This window comes from Emydura macquarii, unplaced genomic scaffold (assembly GCF_026122565.2).
Source record: "Emydura macquarii macquarii isolate MOO-44397 ecotype Brisbane River unplaced genomic scaffold, CSIRO-AGI_Emac_v2 contig_1348, whole genome shotgun sequence".
NCBI lineage: Eukaryota > Metazoa > Chordata > Testudines > Chelidae > Emydura > Emydura macquarii.
The window spans coordinates 6,971,626-6,993,399 of NW_027131485.1; the positions used below are offsets into that span (position 1 = coordinate 6,971,626).

A 21,774-nucleotide genomic window follows, 5' to 3' on the forward strand; every position below is an offset into this window, starting at 1 on the left:
AAGTTGGAAAAACAAATCCAAGGAAAGATGGTCTCAGAAAGAGGAATCTAGATCCCTGGTAGTGCAAAGGCTGCTGCAGTTGCTGCCCAAGAGGGGGAAATTCACCAACAGCATAGCATAGGGACGAAGGAAAAGAGGAAAATCAATCATGCAGCGAGTGGCAGGCTGATGGAACACATCCCTCCCAGCCCAACGCAGCACAGAGATCCTGGGAACCCAGAAAGCCATACAAGAAATATTAGAATACAAACAAAATCAGCACCTCTGTGCTAGAGAAATGCTGGGAAGGAAACACTGATAGTTACAGAGAGGCAGTGAGCAGCGAAGGGGAGAAGGAATGGACAGCGCTCATCTAGCAAACAAGTCACGTCTTTTTTTGTTGTTGAGGGCAAAGTGGAGAGAGACGCCATGCTCAGGCTGTGCTCGGAACTAATGTGATACCTAGTGAAGATGGCGTATATCCAGGTAGGTCTGAACAGCACTGGGGAGGAAATGTCCTCTTTACCGGTGGGAGGGAACCACAGGGAAACTGGGTTTATTCTAATGTGGTTTATAGCTCAGCTGAATTTACTAGTTGCATGTTCATCCAGCCCAGGCTTATGATTCCCTCTCCCACTTAAAGGGAAACTTGAGTTAGTTACAGAAAAGGTTAAGTTCTCTAGTGATAGATGCAATCTGTACCATTATTATTGGCTCTGATTTTTGCATTTAATAGTAATATTTGCTTCCAATGTATTTAGAAATGAGAACTGTGGTTGACAGTAAGTACTTAGTAGGGTAACAAAACAATCTCTTCCAAGATATGTTTGGGGAAATTTTACTTTTGACTGGACCTTAATTAAAATAAATAAAAATTGAAAGCATCCCTTCCAGCTATGTGTTGGGTGTATGTTCTTTTAAGGTTGTGTCTGTACAAATCAGTGCAACAAAGGGAAACTAACATACTTTGTAACTAACATACTTTGTGTCTGAATGTGCTATTGAGATTCTGTGAGTCTGAGACTTACATACACATTGTGTATGTGTGATGTTGGTATCTCTGTGTGATTATCTTTGTGTGCAGCTATTATTTATGTGTATGAATGCCTGCATGTCTATGTGTATGGGTGGATGACACAAATGTTTGATGCCTTATTGCATTGTGTGTGCAACTGTGCACTGAGGGAAACAGAACAACAGTTGTTGCAGACACCTCCTATTGCTGCTCTGTGTGCCATGATCCGTCTGTTAACTCCAGGGTTTTGTTTCTGGTCTGAGTTTGGCATGTGAGCAAGAGCAGGCTGGGAGATGGGAGTCAGAGCAGCAGAGCCATGGGTGCTCTAGCAATGACCCCAGCCCTCATCCATCCAGCTGGTGTTACCATGGATGCCACTCCTGCTAATTGCTGAGCGGAGGGGAGCTTGCTGCTGCTGGACAGCAAGTGGAGATTCAGGCAGAACAGCCCCTGGGGCTGCAAATGAAGCCTGGGACTCTGCCTGGGACTCTGCATGAAAGACGGCAGAGCTTCCTGATATTGTTGGCTAACCATGTGATTCATAACCTGCAATCCTGTGAACTGCTAGCATGGAAGTGTCCCTCAGGAGGTCACGTGGGGTCTTGAGAAACCACCCTTATATGTAGCCCCCTTCATCTGTGAACATAGAAGGGAGGGCCCCTGCATGCATGCAGTGATCCCTGTGAACCCAAAATACAGGGGCCTTCACACACACACACACACTGGGAGCTTGTGCACGCACAGACAGAGGGGTCCAAACACCCACACGGGGGTCCCAGGCAAAGGTCAAAACAGGGCTTCCCTAACATGATGGAGATTGAAAATGGGAGCCTAACTTCCATATGTGACACCCTCCCATTTTGGCATCCCTGCAAACAGCATATACTGTGATTGTTCTCTCAGTAATTACATGCCCTTCCCTCTGCACAGTGTACGTTTCCTAGAGTACATTCTGCCTTGCAGTAATGACTATGGCTAACCCAAGTGTTTAAAAATCATGAGTCAGGTACTCTAAACAAGTGAGAGATTTTCAATATAATAAATGTTGGGTTCTTTTTATTGGCCTTCTGGCATTTAAGAATAACATTTTCAAGCATTTCTTGACAGCCGCTAGGGCTAGAACCTGACTTTAAAGCAATACCAATGAAAGCAGTGATTTTCAGGCAATAATATGAGTGTAACAGCTGGAAAAGGAATGAGGGGCTGAAGGAAGCTAATGCCTGCGATGGGGTGGGGATCCCCCGGCATGTGCCAATGGAACTGCTTGCCACCAACATGTGCTATGGGGTGGGACCAGTCATCTAATGTGTGCAACCCCAGACTTAGCCGCACTGGGTCCAGGTGCTCTTTTTTTATTACTGTATGTGACATGCTCCTGGTGAGTTCCCTATTTGCATTACAGGCAGGGTTACTCGTCTCGGGTGAGATGATGCCACATGGACCGTGACAGCGGTCCCAGCAGGGCTGAAGATCCCCCCCCCCCAGTAAATGACTGGGCCCCCAGCCCAGCATCAGCTTCCTTCAGCCCCTCCCTCCTTTTGCAACCGGAGCCCCCAGATTGACAGGGCCCTCCTTGGGCTCTGCCCTCCCCCAGTGGTGCCCCCGCTCCTCCCCCACCACCCCTTTACCGGATACACGAGCCTCACCATGCCCAGAGCCTGCCCGGCCTCTGCCAACTCCAGTGGGAGCCTCCGCGCCAGCGTCCGTCCGTCCGTCGGTCCATCCACCCACCCCCTGGCGGCTCTTCAGGGCGACAGCACCAACCGCGCTGTCTGACGAGGCCGAGCCCTCCCCACCCCGGGCTCCAGCTGCCCAGAGCGCAGGGGCCGTGCCCCAGCTGCTTTGCCGGACCCGGCGCTCAGCGCAGCCTCCTCAGCGAGGGGCGTCGGGCCCCGCGTGGGGCTTGTTCTGCGCCACGTGGGGCTGCGGCCGAGCGCCCGGCCCGGCGGGCTGCAGGCCAGGCGGGCCGGGAGGGTGACGCCGGTTGGCAGGGGACGGTCCCGGCCGCAGGCTGCGGTGACAGGGGCTGGGGCTCGAAGCCCAGGCAGGCTGCTCGGAGAGGGGAGGGGGCTTCCCTTGCCGGACCTGGGGAGAGCGGGGGCTGCGGCGGCTGGGGCTGCCCCGGAGGAGGAAATTCAGCCCCCGCCAGGCAGTCACAGGGGCGAAGGAGGGGAACCAGCCGTGCAGCGGGTGGCGGGCGGACAGCGCCCGTCCCTCTCCTTCCCCTTCCTCGCCCAGCGCAGCGCAGCGATGCTGGGCTCCCAGGGAAAAACCTACCAGACATACTAGAGAGCCAGACCAAGTGATTCTCTCCCCCCACCCCCCGCCGGCTGGCGAGATGCTGGGGCGGGGGCACTGATCGATGAGACGGAGCGGCAGCGAGCAGCCAGGGGAGAGGGGATGGTCAGTGGCAGCGCTCATCTAGCAAACAAGTCGCGTCTTTTCTCTCTGTGTGTGTGTGTGTGTGTGTGTGTTGTTGAGGACAAAGTGGAAAGAGAGACGCCATGCTCAGGCTGTGCTGGGAGTGGGAACTAATGGGATGTTAGTGAAGATGGCGTATATCCAGGTAGGTCTGAGCAGCAGTGGGGGGAAATGTAATGTCCTCTTCTCCGGGGTGGGGGGAGACGGGGACCACAGGGAAACTGGGTTTGATCTAACCTGGTTTAGCCCTCAGCTGAATTGACTAGTTGCATGTTCATCCAGCCCGGACTAGTGATGCCCTCTCCCGCTTAGCAGGAAACTTGGCTCTGCGGGTTGGTTACTGAAAAGGTTCAACTCTCTGGTGACAAGGGCAGCCTGACGCGTAATTACTGGTTCTGCTGTTTGCATTTGTTTAAAAGCGACAATTACAGCCACTAAAGCTTGATTCAGACCAGGACTGTGGGTTGTTGAAAACACTTTGTAGAGTACTACAGGAGAGAAGGGTTTGGGGAAATCGTGCCTGTGATTGGAGCTCGTCTGACTCTTAAGAATGAATCTAAGATCCTCTTTTGTGCGAACTTGTGTATTTGTGCATCTGTCTGATGGCCTGTGTGTGTTGTTTGTGTGTATGGGAGGTTTTGCATGTATATGAATGAGTGTGTGTCTTTGTGTATAGGTGTGCTTGTGTGTGTGTGTGTGTGTGTATGGGGTTGTGTGTGTGTCCGCATGTGTGAATGTCGGCAATATATGTGAGATGATGTGTGTGAGAGGTTTGTGATGCCTTAGTGCAGAGTTGCATGTACAGGGCACAGAGAGAAGCAGAGCAACAGGTTTTTGCAGCTGCCTCTGCTGCTGTTCAGTTGCACCTTCAGTGATCCAGCTGTTGAGTGCAGGTTCCAGTCTAGGACTGAATTCAGAGCGGGAGCTAGGCAGGGAGAAGGGAGTAGGAGCAGCCAGGGGTGCTTTAGTAACTCCTCCCCCCATCTGTCTAGCTCCTGTTACCATGGATGCTGCTCCTCTTAATTGCCGCCTTGAGCTTAGGTGGCTGCTGGTGAGCTGTAAGCGGAGGGCTAGGCAGGGCAGCTTCTGGAAAGGCCTGGGAGGCTCAAGAGTCAGACAGAAGGTCATGAAAGGGCACAGAACTTCCCCGCCTTGTGGGATGACAGAGCTCTCACACCCTGCAGGGCTGGGAAACACCAGCAGGGTAGGAAGGAAGTGCCCCTCAGGTGGTCACGTGGGCCTTGGGAACACAGACTCAGGAACCTCATCTGTGTAAGACCACCCCCCAAAACTGGGGGAGCCTAGCACCCACATGGTGCCCTATCCCCTGTGAACCCAGAAATGGAGGCTCCCACCCATATGGGGAGATTGAAACGGGCACCCTCACTCTAATAAAGGGACTTGCTGTGGACACAGACCCAGGGACCCATCCCTCACCCCAAAGTGTCATACTGACATATTACCACCAGCTATGAACTTCAAAATGGGCCTGCTCAACTTGCACAAGACCACAAAAACAGCACTCACAGCTGTCATTACTTTGAGGGGCTCCAGGGAGCCAGATGGGAAGGAGACCTTGAGTCAGTAGGAATCTTTCCATTGATTTCACTGAACTTTGGGTTGGACTTTGTGTAAGTATGACATAAGTGACTTAGGAGCACAAGGTTCATTGGCTTTCATTGGGATCTGTGTTCCTAAGTCAGTTAGGCTCTTATGAAAATATCACCCTTAATGTTCTTTGCCCTATATCTGTAATATCAATGGTATGGTACTGGAGCTCTCTCATCTCCAAGTGACCAAAGTACACAAAACAGAGGAGACATGCATATGCCCACACACGCATGTATGTACATGTATTCATACTAGAAAAAGTGAGCAGAGGCTGTGCAATATCACAAACCTAAAAAATGCTGGTCACATCTGATTTGGAGGATGCAGGGAACTGCTAAGCACAGCAGAGTCCTATGGGGTAGAGGGAGTGGAAGGGTGAAGAAAGCAAAAACAGTCCCACATATGTAGGGCCCTACCAAATTCATGGCCATGAAAAACGCATCACGGACTGTGAAATCTGGCTACTGTAGGAGAGGGGCAGGACTGGTGGTACCCCAGCTTGGGGCTCTTACCAGGCGCTGGGCTCCAGCTGCTAGTCCCAGCAGAACTGGGGAGGGACGGGACTTCTTTTTCCTCTACAGGGGCCGTTCCTAGGGCCCGGTCGGACCCACCTCTGGGAACCTCCCCCAGCTGCAGGAAGCTCCCGGGCTGCTGGCTGGGTGGCAGCGCTGAAGATAGCAATGCAGAAGTGAGGGTGGCAATCCCGAGACCCCCCTACAATAGCCTTGTGCCCCCACCTCCAACTCCCTTTTGGGTCAGGACCCCCATGGTTACAACACTGTGCAATTTCAGATGTAAACATCTGAAACCATGACATTTACTATTTTAAAAATCCTCTGACTTTGAAAAGGATCAAAATGGACTATGAATTTGGCAGGGCCCTACACACCTGGCATGTCCTAGAAACCAAGGTATCAAGGAACAGTTGTCAGCCAGGTCATCAGGCAGCAATGACTGTGCAGGGGCATGAGGCCACCAAACACATACAATATGTTGTTTTGTGATGCGGGTTTGTTCACAGCAGCAGGGCTCCCACACGGATTGTGCTCCTTGGCTGTAGAGTTGATCCTGAATGGACAGAACTGGTACAACAAGCCTAGGTTCAGCAGCAGTGACTTGTGCGGTATGCCTTTTGCACTCCCAGTGGACTAGGCCAATCTCATGGGAGATGCTGTGGTAGACTCAGTCTGTCCTTGGTTTTTGGATTTGTTATAATGCCTATGTTCTTAAATGCCAACTGTGCTTATCCAGCACCTGCTGGCCCTCATATAATTTGTGCTCTATAAACCTTTGTCATTCCCCCAGAGCTAGCCCCCCTGCTGCATCTGAATGGCCTGGACACAGACAGCTGTTCGTGTTTGCTTTTATTTCATGGATCTGTGCATTTATGTATTTTATGGCACTGGCTGTTCATTTGCCTCTACTGTGCTACAGTGGTTAGTTTCTGCCTGTTGTCTCTGTCATCACTCCTGGGCTTCTGGCTAGGGTTTCTGGGGAAGGTTGATTGAGCGCACAGACAGGGTGGGACTCCTGTTACTTTATTATGGAGTCTGTGGGCAGCACTGCTTGTGCTCCTGGAGCGCTGGCTGCCCAAGGACGTATTTTAAAGCAGATCTAGGTTGTTTTATTTGGTGCCTCTCTTGCACAATTGATAAGTTATAGCCGGGAGCATTGTCTGATGCAGGCTTGCCTCGAGTTACCATCCCACTCCCATATGCCACATGGCCTTTTCTCACAGTACCTAATTGGCTGTTTGGCTATATGGCATGAGTCCAGTGGACCAGTTTTAATGCAGTGCAGGCATTTTTAGTGCAGGCTTGGAATAAGCCACACCAGTTTTGGGTGCAACTTTGTATGTAAATTGGGGGATGATAGAACCCCATTTTAAAAAAAATGATTTGTCCCAGTAATGCATAGCCTTGGATGTAGCCATCTCAAAATACAGTGCTCTTCCGTCTCGCAGGCCTTACCTGAAACAGGTGGTGCTATTTTCACTAAGCAGTGGTCTGTGAGAATGTGAACATGGATGCTTGAGCTAAAATGCTTTATAAGGAAACATTTGTAGAGTTAAATGTTATCTAATATTACTCTAGTTCCTTTAAAAAACAGTCTCATTGTCTATATTTTCCATAGAGAATATAGACATTAGCAGCAGTATGCTTTTCATGGTGGGAGAGCAAGCCCCTTAAGGAAACCATCTTTAAAGGAAGGCACATGAAACAGAAAACTACTAGGTATGAGCAGGGGCCAAAGATAGAAAAGCAACCATCGTAGAGAGCCAAACTTTTTTAAATAAGATTTTTTTTTAATGAATTTTGGTGAATTCGGTGCTCATGAAAGTAAACGTGCTATTAGTGCTATCTACAGCAAGACTAGCACAAACAAAGTGAATAAGAGTGGAAGGATGACGTGATTAAAGCACTAGATTGGAACTTGGGAGATCTGGGTTCTGTTCCTGGCTCTGTCACAGACTTCTTGTGTGACCTTGGGCAAGTCACTTCAACTCAAATTTTCAAAAGAGGTCAGTGATCTTGGGTGACTCAAGTTTTGGACACTCAACTGGGAACACCTTGGGGCTGATTTTTCCAATACTGAGAACCCAGCCTTCCAGTTAAAGATAATGGGAATCAAAGGTGCTCAGCACCTCTGAAGAATCAGGCTCAGAGTGTCTTGAGTTGGGCACAGAAATATGGGAGTATTCAAAATTAGTGTCCACTTCTGAAAATGTTGGTCATGATATTTCTGGAGTTGCAACCATTTTTGCCAGGACTGAATTGAGACCAAGGTCTCTATTACCAGGAGCTCATAGTGTAGCTATGAACTCGATGTAGTTTGCTACTGGTGCAGTAAATTTCCTAGGGACACGTGAACCGAGTGGTTGCACATGATGCCTCCTGGGCAGGGGAATGGGAGCATAAGCAATGCATATGTTTCTCTTGTTAGAAGTAGGGGGAGAGTGGTGGGATCCTCCCAGGGAAGGGTGAGCAGCAGGAAGGGAAGAGGAGAAGAAGAAATTGTTACTCCTTCATGAGATTCTTCCCCCTCCCCTAAAATTATGTAGGGCAAGTTGGGAAATAGTATTTCCTGAGAAATTAAAGCTTGTTCACAGGCTGGTGTTAATTTAGTTATTTGAGCATTGCTAAACTGGTTTTGTTCTTTCCTTTCATTCCCCTTTGCTTCATCATGGATATCTAAAAGGACAGTTGGAACCAATAAATGAGGTGAGTTAATCTGATGATTTAGTCCCTATTCTGTCTCATCTCATCATCCAGAGGAGATTGTCTTGCATTTTCTGGATCTTTTCTAATGCCGTAGGTAAATATGGTACGCCAGATTCCTTGCTTTGTGGCTTTTCTGATTTCTGGGGTTTGTTTATAGAAAACCTGTGGGGTTTTTTTAATAGCAGTAAAGTTCCATTTTTTTTACAGGTGTGGAATAAATGTTTCCTTGTTTTACTATCAATCTGCTACTGCCCTCCTCTGCAGCCCTGCACTCCCGGGGAAGGCCTGCCAATAAGTGCCTAGTGCCTCCTTATCCACACATTGTTGAACCCTGCAAACATGATACAATTCAAGAATTTTTGGTACACTTTTAAAAAGCCTATTCTCAAATTTTTACTTTGTGAGGGCTTTATAATGCATGCTGGTTTTTCACCTACCACTGAGAACAGATGGATAGGTTCTGTCTGTCTGTCTGCACTGCTCTGCGAGCCTTCTTACGAACACCTCCTTCTCTCCCCTTACTGATGGAAAGTGGGTAGGGGTGGATGGGGAATGAACAGAACCCTGGCTTTATTGCCCCTACTCTCTCTCTCCAGTGCACCAGCAAGCTGAGCTTAGAGGGTGTGGGGAGGAGAGAGTAGTTATTTGTTGCTGGTATAAGTCAACAGCAAGTTCGTACCTTCTTGCAGCAAGGGGGAGAAGAGGCTTCTCCAGGCACAGTTCTTTTCCTGGGGTGCACTCCCTTTGCTATAAATGTATACCCTTAGTCTGTGTGTATTTGTTATGTTGTGTATGTGTGTGAATAAATGTAATAGCACTGTTTGGGAGTTACTACAGCCACCATACAACATTCTGTTATCCAGGGCATTTCTATACTTATCCAGGGCAAATAACTTTTTTTAAAAAATCATTAGCTTTTCAATAAATTAATCATCATTGTAAGAGTCGGGTGAAATTTTGTGCCTTGGCTAATACAGCCTCATATTTGTCATCAGAATGTAATACTGTTTATATAGAGCGTATGAATATTACACGGTTACATACATACAGTATTAAAGTACATTCATATTGTTGCATTATGTTTTTTCAACTGGAAAACACCTTGTGAAAATAAATTGAGGTTTTCATTAATCTTCAGTTTTTTTCTTCTCTCTCTGCCATGGATTTGTTGATATATTAGTTTATTAACGTGGGTGAAATAAATGTTCATGTTTCTGCTCTAGCATATTGTTATACCACAGTGTTTTGTAAATTGTTCTCTCGCCCACATACATAATAATTCTATAAAAGAAAATACCTGCAGTGAATGTTTATTTCCCTGCCTAGTTATGGCTTCAGTGAGATTGTGCCAGTAACTGCACAGCACTTGTCTGTTTATATAAATGGAACAAATGCAGTTCCAAATGTTCTGCTGCAGAAACACAAACATAAATACAGCTGAGTCTTATTTCTAACAATGATCAACTGGTTGTAATCTTATTCTTTGGTTTCCAATGGCCTCAGGGACTGCTCTCTAGAATCTCGGATCTCTTGCTGTGCAGATGGACTTGTAGAAATTGTTGTCAGAAGTGTTTTGACTGTAGCTGTTGTCAGTCGAGCGAAGATGAAGTTGAAATCCTGGGACCTTTTCCTGCACAGACGCCAGCCTGGCTGTAAGTTTAGATGCGTATTTTAAGCAAACACTATCTCCAGTTTATAGCAGTGTGACAAAGGTAATGTTATTTTGGCTGTGTCGAGGGCATAAACATGGGGCCATAAGAATCCAAAAATGCCATGCACCTGCCTAATGGCATACATAGTGGGAAGAATGGATGTTAGGAGTGGAAACTGTATATAACTACATAAACAGTGCATGTAACTGCAGTGAAGCTAAACAACATGTCCTGTTAATTCAGGTAGTTGGAATCTTTGAAAAATAGCTGCCCCAGTGCTTAAGACAGAAATGATCCTGCAAGCCAACATAGCAAGTTTGCAGTTGGCCTAACTTTGCATTCCATGCTGAGCACAATATGTTTAATTTTAAGTCTTGTTGAATCTCTAAATTGGACTATGTTATTTTGAGCACTTTAGCCCTTTGATTGCTGTAATTTTCCAGGCTGCCAGTCAAGTGACTATTTAGGAGGACCTATATTTATTATTATTATTATTATTACCTAGAGCATGTTCTGTATTTTATGGACACGTAACAGACAAGATTCCTACCAGAGGGCTTTATGATCTATCTTAATCCTAGACATGTACAATACACCATATAACTGTTCAGACAAATAGGACATCTGGTACAGGCCCTAATTCAGCAAATTGTTGCGTGTCAGAGGACCTCTGCACCCATGCAGAGCCTCAGAGAAAATGGCTGAAATAACCCTTAACTTTAGCTGTTTCTAAGATAAATCTGTATTCTTAGGCGGGGTTAGGTTGGTTGAAAGATATTATTGTAGGCAGAAAGCGTACAAGCAGCACTCAGTGAAATGAAACAATATCTACTAGAATGTTTTTCAGGCTTTTAAGAGTAAGAAATAGATGTTTATGTTATTAATGTTATTCTAATTTAACCAGGCTAAAGGAGGAGGGACTTACAAAAACACCAAGGTAACTTAAGGGAACATATTCCCTAGAAAAACAGAATTTCTAATGGGACTTGAGCGCCTGTGTCACTTAAGTGCTTTTAAAATCTCATCCTAAAACAACAACAATAATGACATCATCATCATCATCAAAACAATTTCCAAGGGAGGTCAGTATTGTTATTCCCATTTTAAGATGGGAATACTGAGGCACAGGGAGGCAAAGTGACTTACTCAAAGTCACCTAGCAGGCCACTGGCAGTCTTAGTGCCAGTCCAGTGCTTTATCTGCAAGGCCACATGACCTCCCATAAAAGCAGAGTAGCTGACATTCAAGGATTAAATGTGCAATGTGTTTCTGAAACCACAACAGGTGAGGTGCCCTCTTAATTGCTTCCTTAATGTCAAGGAGTTACTGGAGAATAGATGGGAAGACAAATGATCAGTCTCTTCTTCCCCTGTGAGCTTCCTTGCTTTCTTTCTTTCTTTTTTTTTTTTTTTGTCTGCCAGATCTATCAGGTTCATTTGTAAACTATACATAAAATTCATCCTTTTCTGTTTGAATTACAGTGTCTTGTTTATTGTTTTGAATTAGTATAGAAATAAGGTGCATAGAGGTTAGCAATAGAGCTCTATAGGGAGCAGTTTTTTAAGAGTCAGAATTATGCCTAGAAACTCATTTATCTGCAGCTAATGGGAATTGGAAATAAAATCAATACTAAATAAGGAAACGTGTGCAGGTGAACAAAATGATGAGATAGCTTTATTGCACTTAGAAAGATATGCTGCAGAAATGATTGAGTATTTGGGGACAAGTGGCTAGGCTTGTTGGGGCTCCAGGAAAGGGTGGGATGGAAGAAACCTTCATTTGAGTCTGTGGAGTGGCAGACCCTGAAGCAGTAATTCCAATCATCTCTGATCCTCCACACTGGCAGGTGGGGTTGTGCTGTGGTAGATCACCACCTCTGTACCTTCTCTGGCTCCCTGCTAACCCAGCTGTGTGGTGATTCTGGCAGTTCCTTTGGGGGGCTGGACTTTGCAAGGTGCAGCTGATATGGACCCCCTTTGTGGGCATCAGAAATACTGTCTTCCACGTTCCACTGACTCTAGGATTCCTCATGGTTAATTTTTGCAATGAACAATAGTGAAAAAACAGTTCAATTAAAGGGCCCTATTTCGCAACCCCCCTCTGGGGACTATCAAAGTCATCAGCTCTCATGATATTTTCACAAATCTTGAATTTTAGGGTTTTGTTTTTATTTTGTTTTAAAGATTCTTGTCTCTAGAAGCTGGGCAGGAAACTGATTCAAAATGGCTGCTGTCCCCCCATTACTTCCCTATGATTGAATCCAAGATGTCCTCAGCTAAGATGGCAGTTCCTATTTCGTCTGTGTAGCCCAAGCAAGAGACAGTGAGCGGACAGGGGAATGTATGGGGGTGGTAGTGGAGGGATCCAAGGAATATGGTGTGTGTGTGGAGGGGCAGAGAGAGAGAGACTGTAAAGGAAAATGGGGAAGGGATGGAGATTTGGGGGTATGCTAATATGGGGGATAGGCAGGGAGAATGTGAGTAGATGGGTGGGTGAGGGGAAAGGGAGAGAATATATGTGTAGGGGGTTAAGGAGACTGAGTGGGGAGGACTGGAAAGATGGAGAGGGAGGCAGGAGAGTGACGAATGACACCTCAGGGGTTAGTAGAAAGAAGTGGCATCCTTTGTCTGGTAGCCAGAGGGAAGGCCACACTTTTGTGTGTACGTGTAAGGTGGAAACGATGCCATGCAGACAGGGAGTAAGAGACTTCCATTAAGGACTCAAAGTTCAGAAGACCAGAAAGCAAGGATCTTTTTGGCTGTTTTAATTTCATGTGTTTTAAGCCAATCTCGTTATTTTTTGGGGGTGCGGGGGGATGGGGAGGAATGTGTTTGATTTCTGAATGTTTGGAGTTTGCAGTACTGCACTAGTCATGTGAGTAAGTGCTACTCAGCATGAGTAAGAGTTACAGAACTGGGCGGTGAATGAGCTATTTTAATGTGTATGGATATTTCAAAACTATTCAGATGTCTGTTTACACTAATTGATTTTGCTGCTAGATGTTCCCATACTATGGTGATGGGCAGCAGTATAACACCCTGAGACAGAACCTGGGATTTAAGAAGATCCACATTCTGCCTTTAGATACATGTATTGAGTTTGAGGAACAAGAAAATTTGTTCTAATGCCCCTTCTTCCTCCCTCACCCCCACAAAGTATCTAAAAATGCATAAGGGCTCACAACTAAGAGCTCCCAATCCTGCCCTTGTCCATTTTACATGACCATTGTTGTCATTTGGGATTTGCTTTTTCCTTCCAATCCTTCTCCAGGTCTCCAGATGTCTAGTAGCAATCTTGTTAATGCCTGCATTTTTACTCGATCCTCCATTCTTTGCATCTGCAGCCGCAGCGTTCCCACTGATAGCAATAGATGCCCTGGGTGTGCTAGAAAAGCAGGATTGGGCCCAGCTGCTGTGAAATTAAGTAATTTATTTTGGTAGATGTTGACTTTTTTCACTTGCTGAATTTTTACAGCACCCTATAACATCAGTATTAAAAAAAAGTATGTTTATCTTGCTGAAGCAAATCTAATTGTATTGACTTGCACACATGGCAAGTCCTGATTGTTATTTCATCATGATGGTTTGCTTCCTAGCCTTAGCAAAAAATTGGCAGGGAATTAGGTACTTGTCAATTTGCGTATTATGAAATCTCCTACATAAAAACTCAAAGATAAATTCTGAGTGTTCTGCAAGGTTAAATTGAAATTAAAGCTCCATTCTCCTTACCAAAGGTTCTGATTAAATGAGAACAGAGCTATTCCAAACAGAGCCAAAGTATATTTGAGGAAAAATTATTGTGGTTCATTAGCAATTTCCCTGCAAAAAGTCATCTGCTTGTTACTTATTTAATTCACTATTATCTTTAGCATGTGTAGAATGTCCTTAATGTTTTTTTTTCTGATTCTTTTTGGCCCTGGTTTGCCCCCATTCTTCGGGCTTAATGTTCAGACATGTGAATCATAATAAGTATGTTCAAATGCACAGATCTGTATGTAGGTATGAAAAACAGACTTTTATGTTCTTAATTATTGATTTTTATATCCAATTGAAGGATTTGAGCAGCCTGTGTTTGAAAGCTGGGTACTGTGTGTCCATTTAATGTATGTTTTAAATTTGATATTTAGTAGATTTTTTTTTTATAACAATGGGCTGTGAAGCTCAGGTGGGTTCAGATTTCCAAGCACCATAAGATCTAGATCTTAACTTCTTCCCCCAAACTTGGAGGAGAGGTAGTTTCAGATCTGGAATTCCATTTGGAGTCTATTTCTAAATTTTGGTTTTAGATTTTTGAGTTTACTGCTTGCTACAGAATATTCTTATCACTCTAGTTTCGTCAGTGGTTTGTGATTGATTCAACATATCCATCTTATACCTGACATAGCCAGAAATATAGAGTGAATCAGGAGGAAATCTCAAGCAGTGCTCCCATTTGATTTACTTGTGTCATGCTAAACTTTGGCTGTGCCCTATTTCTATTTCCTGAGTGTTCTTTTGTCTTGTGACTTAACCAGAAAAGAATATTTTATTTTGGTACACTACACGGAATGGAATACTGTTTAAAATTAAAAAAAAAGGGGAGATTCTGATCTCAATTATGTCAATATAAAATTGTTCTTCCATTGACTTCATTGGACTTATTACAGACTGTCACCAATGTAACTGATGACAGAATCTTGAACTATATATTTTTGTTCCTGTCTGCTCTTGCTCTTCTTTGAGTGGAACTTAAGAGGTTTTGATTTATTCTGTTTAATGTGAGCTGCTACTATTTGTGGGAGGCTAAGATTTTCACTGAATTTACTTTATGTAAAAAAAATTAAATTGACATAGGAATTGCTTGTGGACTTTTGTATGATCCTATTCTTACAGAACTTTGGGCATTTTGAATCTTTGCAAAGTGTCAGTGAAGGGCATGTAACCTTTCTTGCTTATTCAAATTCTGCCAAAAATAAAACAAGATGTAGAAGAATTATTGTCCTCTGAGGGTCACTTCCAGTTACACAAGAGAGTGAATAAAAAGGGGACAGGAACTATTTAAAAGGTATGTCAACAAATCTTGTTTTACAGGGTCACATTTCCAAAACTTAATGGCTGATTTACAACCACATGTTAATATTAAACATGATGTGAGAAGATTGATCATGGTTGTTTCCTATGCTGTTCGTAATGTGACTATCTGATCCTAATGAAAGTCATAATTTCAGCACTATACCCTAAATATACAGCAGTAAGTAATGGCCTAAATATTTTCACTACATAGGTGAACATATATCACTAATGCCCTAAGGTCTGTATCACACACATGTGTTTGAAACATGAGCGTATCTGTATAGATGTTTGTTAAAATGCATGCTGATGTATAACCTTGCTGGTGCTAGTAAACTTCATTACATTTTAAGAAATCTGAAGAACAAAATAATGGACAGAGAATCCATGCTCTGTACATCCACAGAGCTCAGCACTCTTCTGTTTTCCAACTAGATCTGAAGATGACCTCTAGCAAATAGGGCTTTTTATTCTGTTTGATACGTGTATAGTTCACATACTGGATTCATATATCCAGAGATCTTTCATTTTAACAGGATAAGCAATCAAAATGAGGACAAAGACGGAGACTCTGATAACACCACCAGCGAGCCACCTCCAACTCCTCAAGACATTTCTCCTGACACAAGGCGATCGTCTTCAGATACATCACGGTCCACTTACAGCCTCACGAGACGGATTTCAAGTAAGGCTGGCAGCCGTACAATGTTAACCTAATTTCCCATGTAGACCAAAGCTTAGGGTAGTGCTGGTTCTTCCATCTTTTAGAATGAGATCCAAGTCAAGCCTAAGCTATGTTGATTAAAATCCTATACTGTTCCACAAAGAGACTCGGAAAGAGTCCAAACTTACATGTTTGCTAAAGGATGAATGTGACAGAATCACAGAGATAGAGAGGGGGAAGGGGCAAAACTGTGTTTGATATTTGCACTTAAAGTTGAACTAGTTATGATATTATTATTTATTTTATTATTTGTATTGAGGTATCCCCCTAGGCCCCAGTCATGGACCAGGACTTCACTGTGCTGGGTGTAGTACAAACACAGAACAACATGGCTGTCTCTGCCCTGAAGCTCCTATAGTCTAAGTAGGGATGCAATGAGATCTTTCCAGTTACTGACATTGCTATTTGTGTATTTCTTTTGCCTAGGTCTAGAATCAAGGAGGCCAAGTTCTCCACTGATTGACATTAAACCTATTGAGTTTGGAATTATAGGAGCTAAAAAAGAAATAGTTCAGCCAACTATCCTGAGAAAAACATATACCCCAGATGACTATTTTAGAAAATTTGAACCAAGACTCTACTCTCTTGACTCTAATAGCGATGATATGGACTCCTTGACAGATGAGGAAATCTTATCGAAGTATCAACTGGGCATGCTGCATTTTAGCACACAGTATGATCTGTTGCATAATTATCTAATAGTGAGGGTAATTGAGGCTAGAGATCTGCCTCCTCCAATTTCCTATGATGGTTCAAGACAAGATATGGCTCATTCCAACCCTTATGTCAAGATCTGCCTCCTTCCAGATCAGAAGAACTCCAAGCAGACAGGAGTAAAACGCAAAACCCAGAACCCAGTGTTTGAAGAAAGATACACCTTTGAAATCCCATTTTTAGAAGCCCAAAGAAGAACTCTACTTTTAACCATAGTGGATTTTGACAAATTCTCACGCCACTGTGTCATTGGCAAAGTGTCAATGCCGTTAAGTGAAGTTGACCTTGTGAAGGGCGGACATTGGTGGAAGGCCCTTGTTCCCAGTTCGCAGGTAATGGAATTTATCAGAGGGTTATTCCGTAATATTCCTACTTTGTTTTTGTGGTTCCTTTGTTTGTTTGGGGTTAATGAGACTTTTTTTTTTATATAGCCATGATCATTCATGTACTAAAACACCTCCTAAATTGAAAAGGCATTGGCCCTGATTCTAGTCTCACTTTCCACTGTATTTCACTGGTGTAAATTCAGTGGCATTCTTTTTTTATTTCCACTGGTGTAAGTGAGACCTGAATCAGGCCCACCATTTTGGCTTTAAAGAAGCAAAGTCATAAAGGGATGAAATTAGAAAGATCCTATATTGTGTATAAAGGAAACTGCTGAAAATTGCTTTGTGAATTAGGATCTCCCAGGAGTCGTATTCTTACAGATGCAGGTTCATGGCCAAATCCTTCCCTGGAGTGAGCTGTGCTCCTTGTTGCTGAGAGTCACTGTAGGGAGTTTATCCAGGCTAGAAAAGCACTCCTGTATGATCATCAAAATAGAATCATGCTTTTTGGGGTGGGGGGCGATCTGTTTTGCCATTGATATCTGCACAGTTAGTTTGTGAGCAATACACAAGAGACTGGTCCTCTTTAAGGCATCTTGGTAGTCCAGTTGTTAGAGGATTCTTCTTGTGTTTTTGTACAGACCTAAAATATGTGGCCAAAAATTAGTGGGGGGTGAATTTATTTTCACTTTGTCTGTTGATAGAAGTTGAATGTGTAACATATTCAATTGGGTTGTAATGACATTTGACACGTGTGCATGTTCAAATCTTCACACTGGGGTAGATCCTGCCCTCTGATGTGGTGAGGGGGAAGATGGTGTCAGGTTCTTCATCTTCCCACATCCCTTCTCAGAAGCATTGGTGCAAGTCTCTCCCGCGACTACTGTCAAGAATGTTAGGAAAACTCCGGGTCAGTGCATCAACCCCACTATGGTCCCCAATGGGATGACAAGCTGGCTTGTGGGAGTGCCTTGTTCCTAGGGTAGGTAGCTAGTATGCTGCAGCCAGCAGCAACCATTAGCTTAAAAGTACCTGCTACTCTGGTCAAAGGAGAAACAAATGGCAGTGCATTGCACCGCTTCATCTTGAGCTAGTCTGCCCTCTGTTAGGATACTCCACGCTGCACAGCTGCCTATGCTAAGGCCAGGAGTTTGCCCCCTGAGTTTAAGAGACGCTATACCGTTTAGGATTAGTGTAATATACTTAGATCTCGCTTCCTCGCTCTCTCATCATTTGTGTGATGTGTGACTTGTCAGCCTCATGTTTTCAGTTTTGGGTAAGGCTGTCTGATCTCTCTCTGGTTGTCAGCACCTACAAATTCACAGAAGGCCAATATAGCCAGGGGTAAGGGATCAGTCAGATTCTGATCTCAGTTATGCTGGTGTAAATCTGAAGTAGTTCCATTGATTTCACTGTGGTTACTCCAGTTTTACACTGTTGCAACTGAAGAATGTGGCCCAGATGTATAACTTGAGTTCAGAAAGGTGCAGAATTAAAATCTAGTGAGCAATATTTATGTCTAAAATCCCAAAGCTTTAGGGCCTGATTCTCCATTGTCTGGTATCTGCATCTGTACAAAGTGATTGGAAAGTATTTTACACCCCCTTTGCTCTAACTTCGCGCTGCTATAAATGACTAGACAAGGTGCAAGGCAGTGGAGAATCGGGGCCTTAATTTCCCAATATTATTTATTTGTTTATTATGATGCAGATGATGGTTTTTCTCTTTTTAATGATAAAAATAGTAGCATCATGAAATTAACAATTTTTGCAAGTGCATAGGGAAAAATTCTTCCACCAGCCAAACGGAGTGGGATCCGTGGGTGAAAGTGAGAGCAGAGTTCAGCTCCACTGGTTAGAGTATGATATTGGGAGGGATGGTAGAACAGCCAAACGGCTGTGCGTTTAAATGAGCAAGAACCTGAACCAGCTGTTACAGGGCTTATCTTGCATCCTATCCCTTTTCCTCCCAATTCTGCATTTGCAAATACCTCTAGCCAAATTCTGCCCTCAGATATATGTGTACAGTTCCCATTGATGGCAGTGGGCGTCACACTGGTGTAACTGAGGGCAGAGGGCCAAATTTTGCTCTCATTTATAGCCATGCACACCCATTGCACCCTGCATTTTTTTTCCAGCTTGGCTTTTTGAGTATGATTAATGCTTGTTATGTCATGTACATCATAGTTTCAGAATGTGCTAGCAATATCCTGTAAATGCAAGGTAAGGATCTGAACATGCAAGATGTTCACTCCCTTCAAGACAAACCCCTCACAGGAGTTGGTCTGCCTTACAGGACCTGGTCCTAATATGTCTGGTGATAAGGAAGTGTAATGGTATCTACTTCATGCTGGCCTGCATGTTGTTGTGTCAGATCCGCTGCTGATGTGAATGGGTGTGGCTCCATTGACTTTCACCGGTTTATGCCAGCTGAGGGTCTGACCCATAGGGTGCAATACCATAAGTGTTTCACATTAGTGAGGAAAATAGACTGTATTTCATCGTTAGTCCGAATCCTAGTGCTGTGAGGTGCATTTCAGACTGCAGCATGAGAGAATTTAGCCCTTCACCCATGAATCCCTGGGCAGTGGCTGATTCTTGTGCACAAGAACCTCTTGAGCTTAGTTCTCTCAACATGCCGGCTTGCCCAAAGGAAGGTCAGGTAGAGAGGAGAACGGCTAGGATCATGGCCCCCCTCCCTCTGCCCTTCCAAGAGTGTGGAAGGGTCTCTTCTGGTCTGGGCTGTCTCAGGTATTGGGCCCAGGACACCCTATGTTGTTGTTTACACCAGTGCAAAGTGATTCTAAAACACCAACATTCTGGTTTGGCAGCGATTTACATCGGCACTGCACTGATGTGTGTGCCAGCACGAAGTACAGGGTAGTGGTGAATGGGGCTCAGTGTACTTAAACCAGGCACAATCCTTCCAGGAGCTCCTGAGACGTGGGGCAGTGTGCCTCCCTGCCTGAGAGCAGTGGCTTTGTGCCATCTTCTAACCCCCATGTATTGCATTAAAGTAAGCAAGCCAAATTCTGCTCTCCCAAGCCCATTGAATTTAATGAGGTTGCATGAATGTAAGCAAGAGCAGAATTTGGCCTAGAGTGTGTCTCGAAACCTTTGTGAAAATATGTATTAATTAATCATTTAGTTAATGGACAAGGAGAGTTTTGCTCATGCATGCTATCGCTAAGTTGGCAGACAGAAGGCTGTATAAAAAAACTACAAGCCGACTGATATATTTCCATTAGCGTAGCAACTGAAATGTCAGTGATGCAGGCAGCCTGCGTGTCCTGTGAAGAGCTGCACTTGGTAAGCCTTTTGTTTAGTCACAGCAAAGCAGTTTACTCTTCACCTGCTAATTTGGGGCCTCATCTTGAACGGTGCAGAGCACCCCAACCACTACATTATAATCCTGTGGGCCAGATTCTCCTCTCTATTACACTGGCGTTGCATCACTGTAACAGAGGAGAATTTGGCCCACAGTGGACCAATAAAATTTGAATTTGACTTTTAAAAGGCAAGCTTATGGACAGAATTTCTGCCGAGTTTAGAATTCAAGAGTACTTGAACCAGAAGATTTGAGCCCAGTGGACCAATAAAATACTGATTGTGTTTCTGTTGAATGGAAAATTAAAGTTAATGGGCTAAATTCTGCCCTTATTTACCACTGAGCGACCCCATTGGCTTCACTGGATGCTTCTTCTTTGATAGTCAGTCAGACCATACTGTGATTCTGTATTTCACATTTCACAGAGAGATCCATTTGAGCTTGGATTTTGTGATGCCTTTGAAGCTAGACTGGTTCCTTTTCTTTAGTTGGGAAGTAGTTTTGTTTAGTGTCTTTCCTCTATCCTTCTCTTACTGAGACCAATCAGCGTTCTAGTTGCTCAGTGCCTTTGAAAATCAGGCCACTTTTATTTAGGGTGGCCCTTGAGGTTGAACATTTTGGATTAAAGCTCAAGAAATGCTGATCCCCTGCACTACTCTAGACTACCATTCAATGTTTATTAGAAGTTACTGCTGCTCTTAGTTGCAGTGACTCTTTCATGAGGCTTTAGGAGATCTCACATAGGTTTTGTGTGTGCAGCACTTGCAACAGCCTGCATTGACTTCTCTGAAATTTCTATCATTAAATACAAGCAGAACAAACCTCCTTCCTTTAAAACAAATAAGCCAGATCTTACAGATCATCTTTATACATCATGGAAAAATTAGAGAAGGGTACAAGCTAATTGAAAAAATCCTTTGGGGTCACTTTTAATGGAGAAATGATACAGTTTGTGCCCTGATTCTTATCCCTTCTTTTCTGCCTTTGTTTTCCTCACCCTTTGTCCTTGGGCTAAAGCAAATTGGTAGACTGAGATGGACAGAAAATGGTCCTGTAACATCCACATTCTTAATAGATAATAGAGGAAGGTACTTTGTAGCCTCTTTTCTTGTGTGTTCTCAGTGTGTGAAGATTTCAAGGATAATTGATTTAAAGGTCTATTTTCTCTTTTGTGATAAAGAGTACTTTGTACATGAATCAAGGGAAGAAATAGATATTTAAATAAATAAAATATACGTTCCTGTTAATTTTAAGTACTGTCTTTAATATTTTGTAGTGAAAGGGTAAGGTGTATGCCTGCAATTTGTATCTATTATTTTTATAAAGAGAAAGTTCCAGCTTCAGGATGACAAAAACAGAAATAAAAAAAAGTGTTGCTTATACCTGTGCTAAGGAAGCTTTTTCTAATCATCTTATTTTTGAAGAGCTGAGTTTGAAGCATAGAGCAAACTTCCTGTAAGATTGATGAAGAAGAAAGTTCAGTCAGCCTTTTAAAATTTCTTGTTAACGACATTTAAATTGAATTTGCTCCAACTGTATCTTCTAAACGAGCTCTATGAATCTTAATACACTGGGAGAAAAAAAATCTACATACAATCCAGTGAAGCTTGATTTTGCATAAAAGTATCCTCAGACACTTTACAGAATTAAGAAGTAATACAAAACAGGAGTACTGGTGCAAATTCTTAGTTGAAATCAGTGGAGCTATAGCAGTTTACACCAAGTGAGGATCTGCC

At 43.8% G+C, this 21,774-nt stretch overlaps 1 protein-coding gene across 2 annotated transcripts in view; it reads left to right on the top strand.

The window, feature by feature from the left end:
- Nucleotides 1-229: 229 nt before the first annotated feature.
- The window catches only part of SYT17 (synaptotagmin 17), a 71,847-nt gene continuing 50,302 nt past the window's right edge, over nt 230-21,774 (top strand). For both annotated transcript variants that reach the window (XM_067551498.1, XM_067551499.1), the window contains exons 1-5: nt 230-465; nt 8,230-8,247; nt 9,751-9,899; nt 15,484-15,632; nt 16,098-16,717. In XM_067551498.1, the coding sequence (XP_067407599.1) occupies nt 451-465; nt 8,230-8,247; nt 9,751-9,899; nt 15,484-15,632; nt 16,098-16,717 (951 nt within the window). In that variant the 5' untranslated portion in view covers nt 230-450. The remainder of the gene's footprint in view (nt 466-8,229; nt 8,248-9,750; nt 9,900-15,483; nt 15,633-16,097; nt 16,718-21,774) is intronic.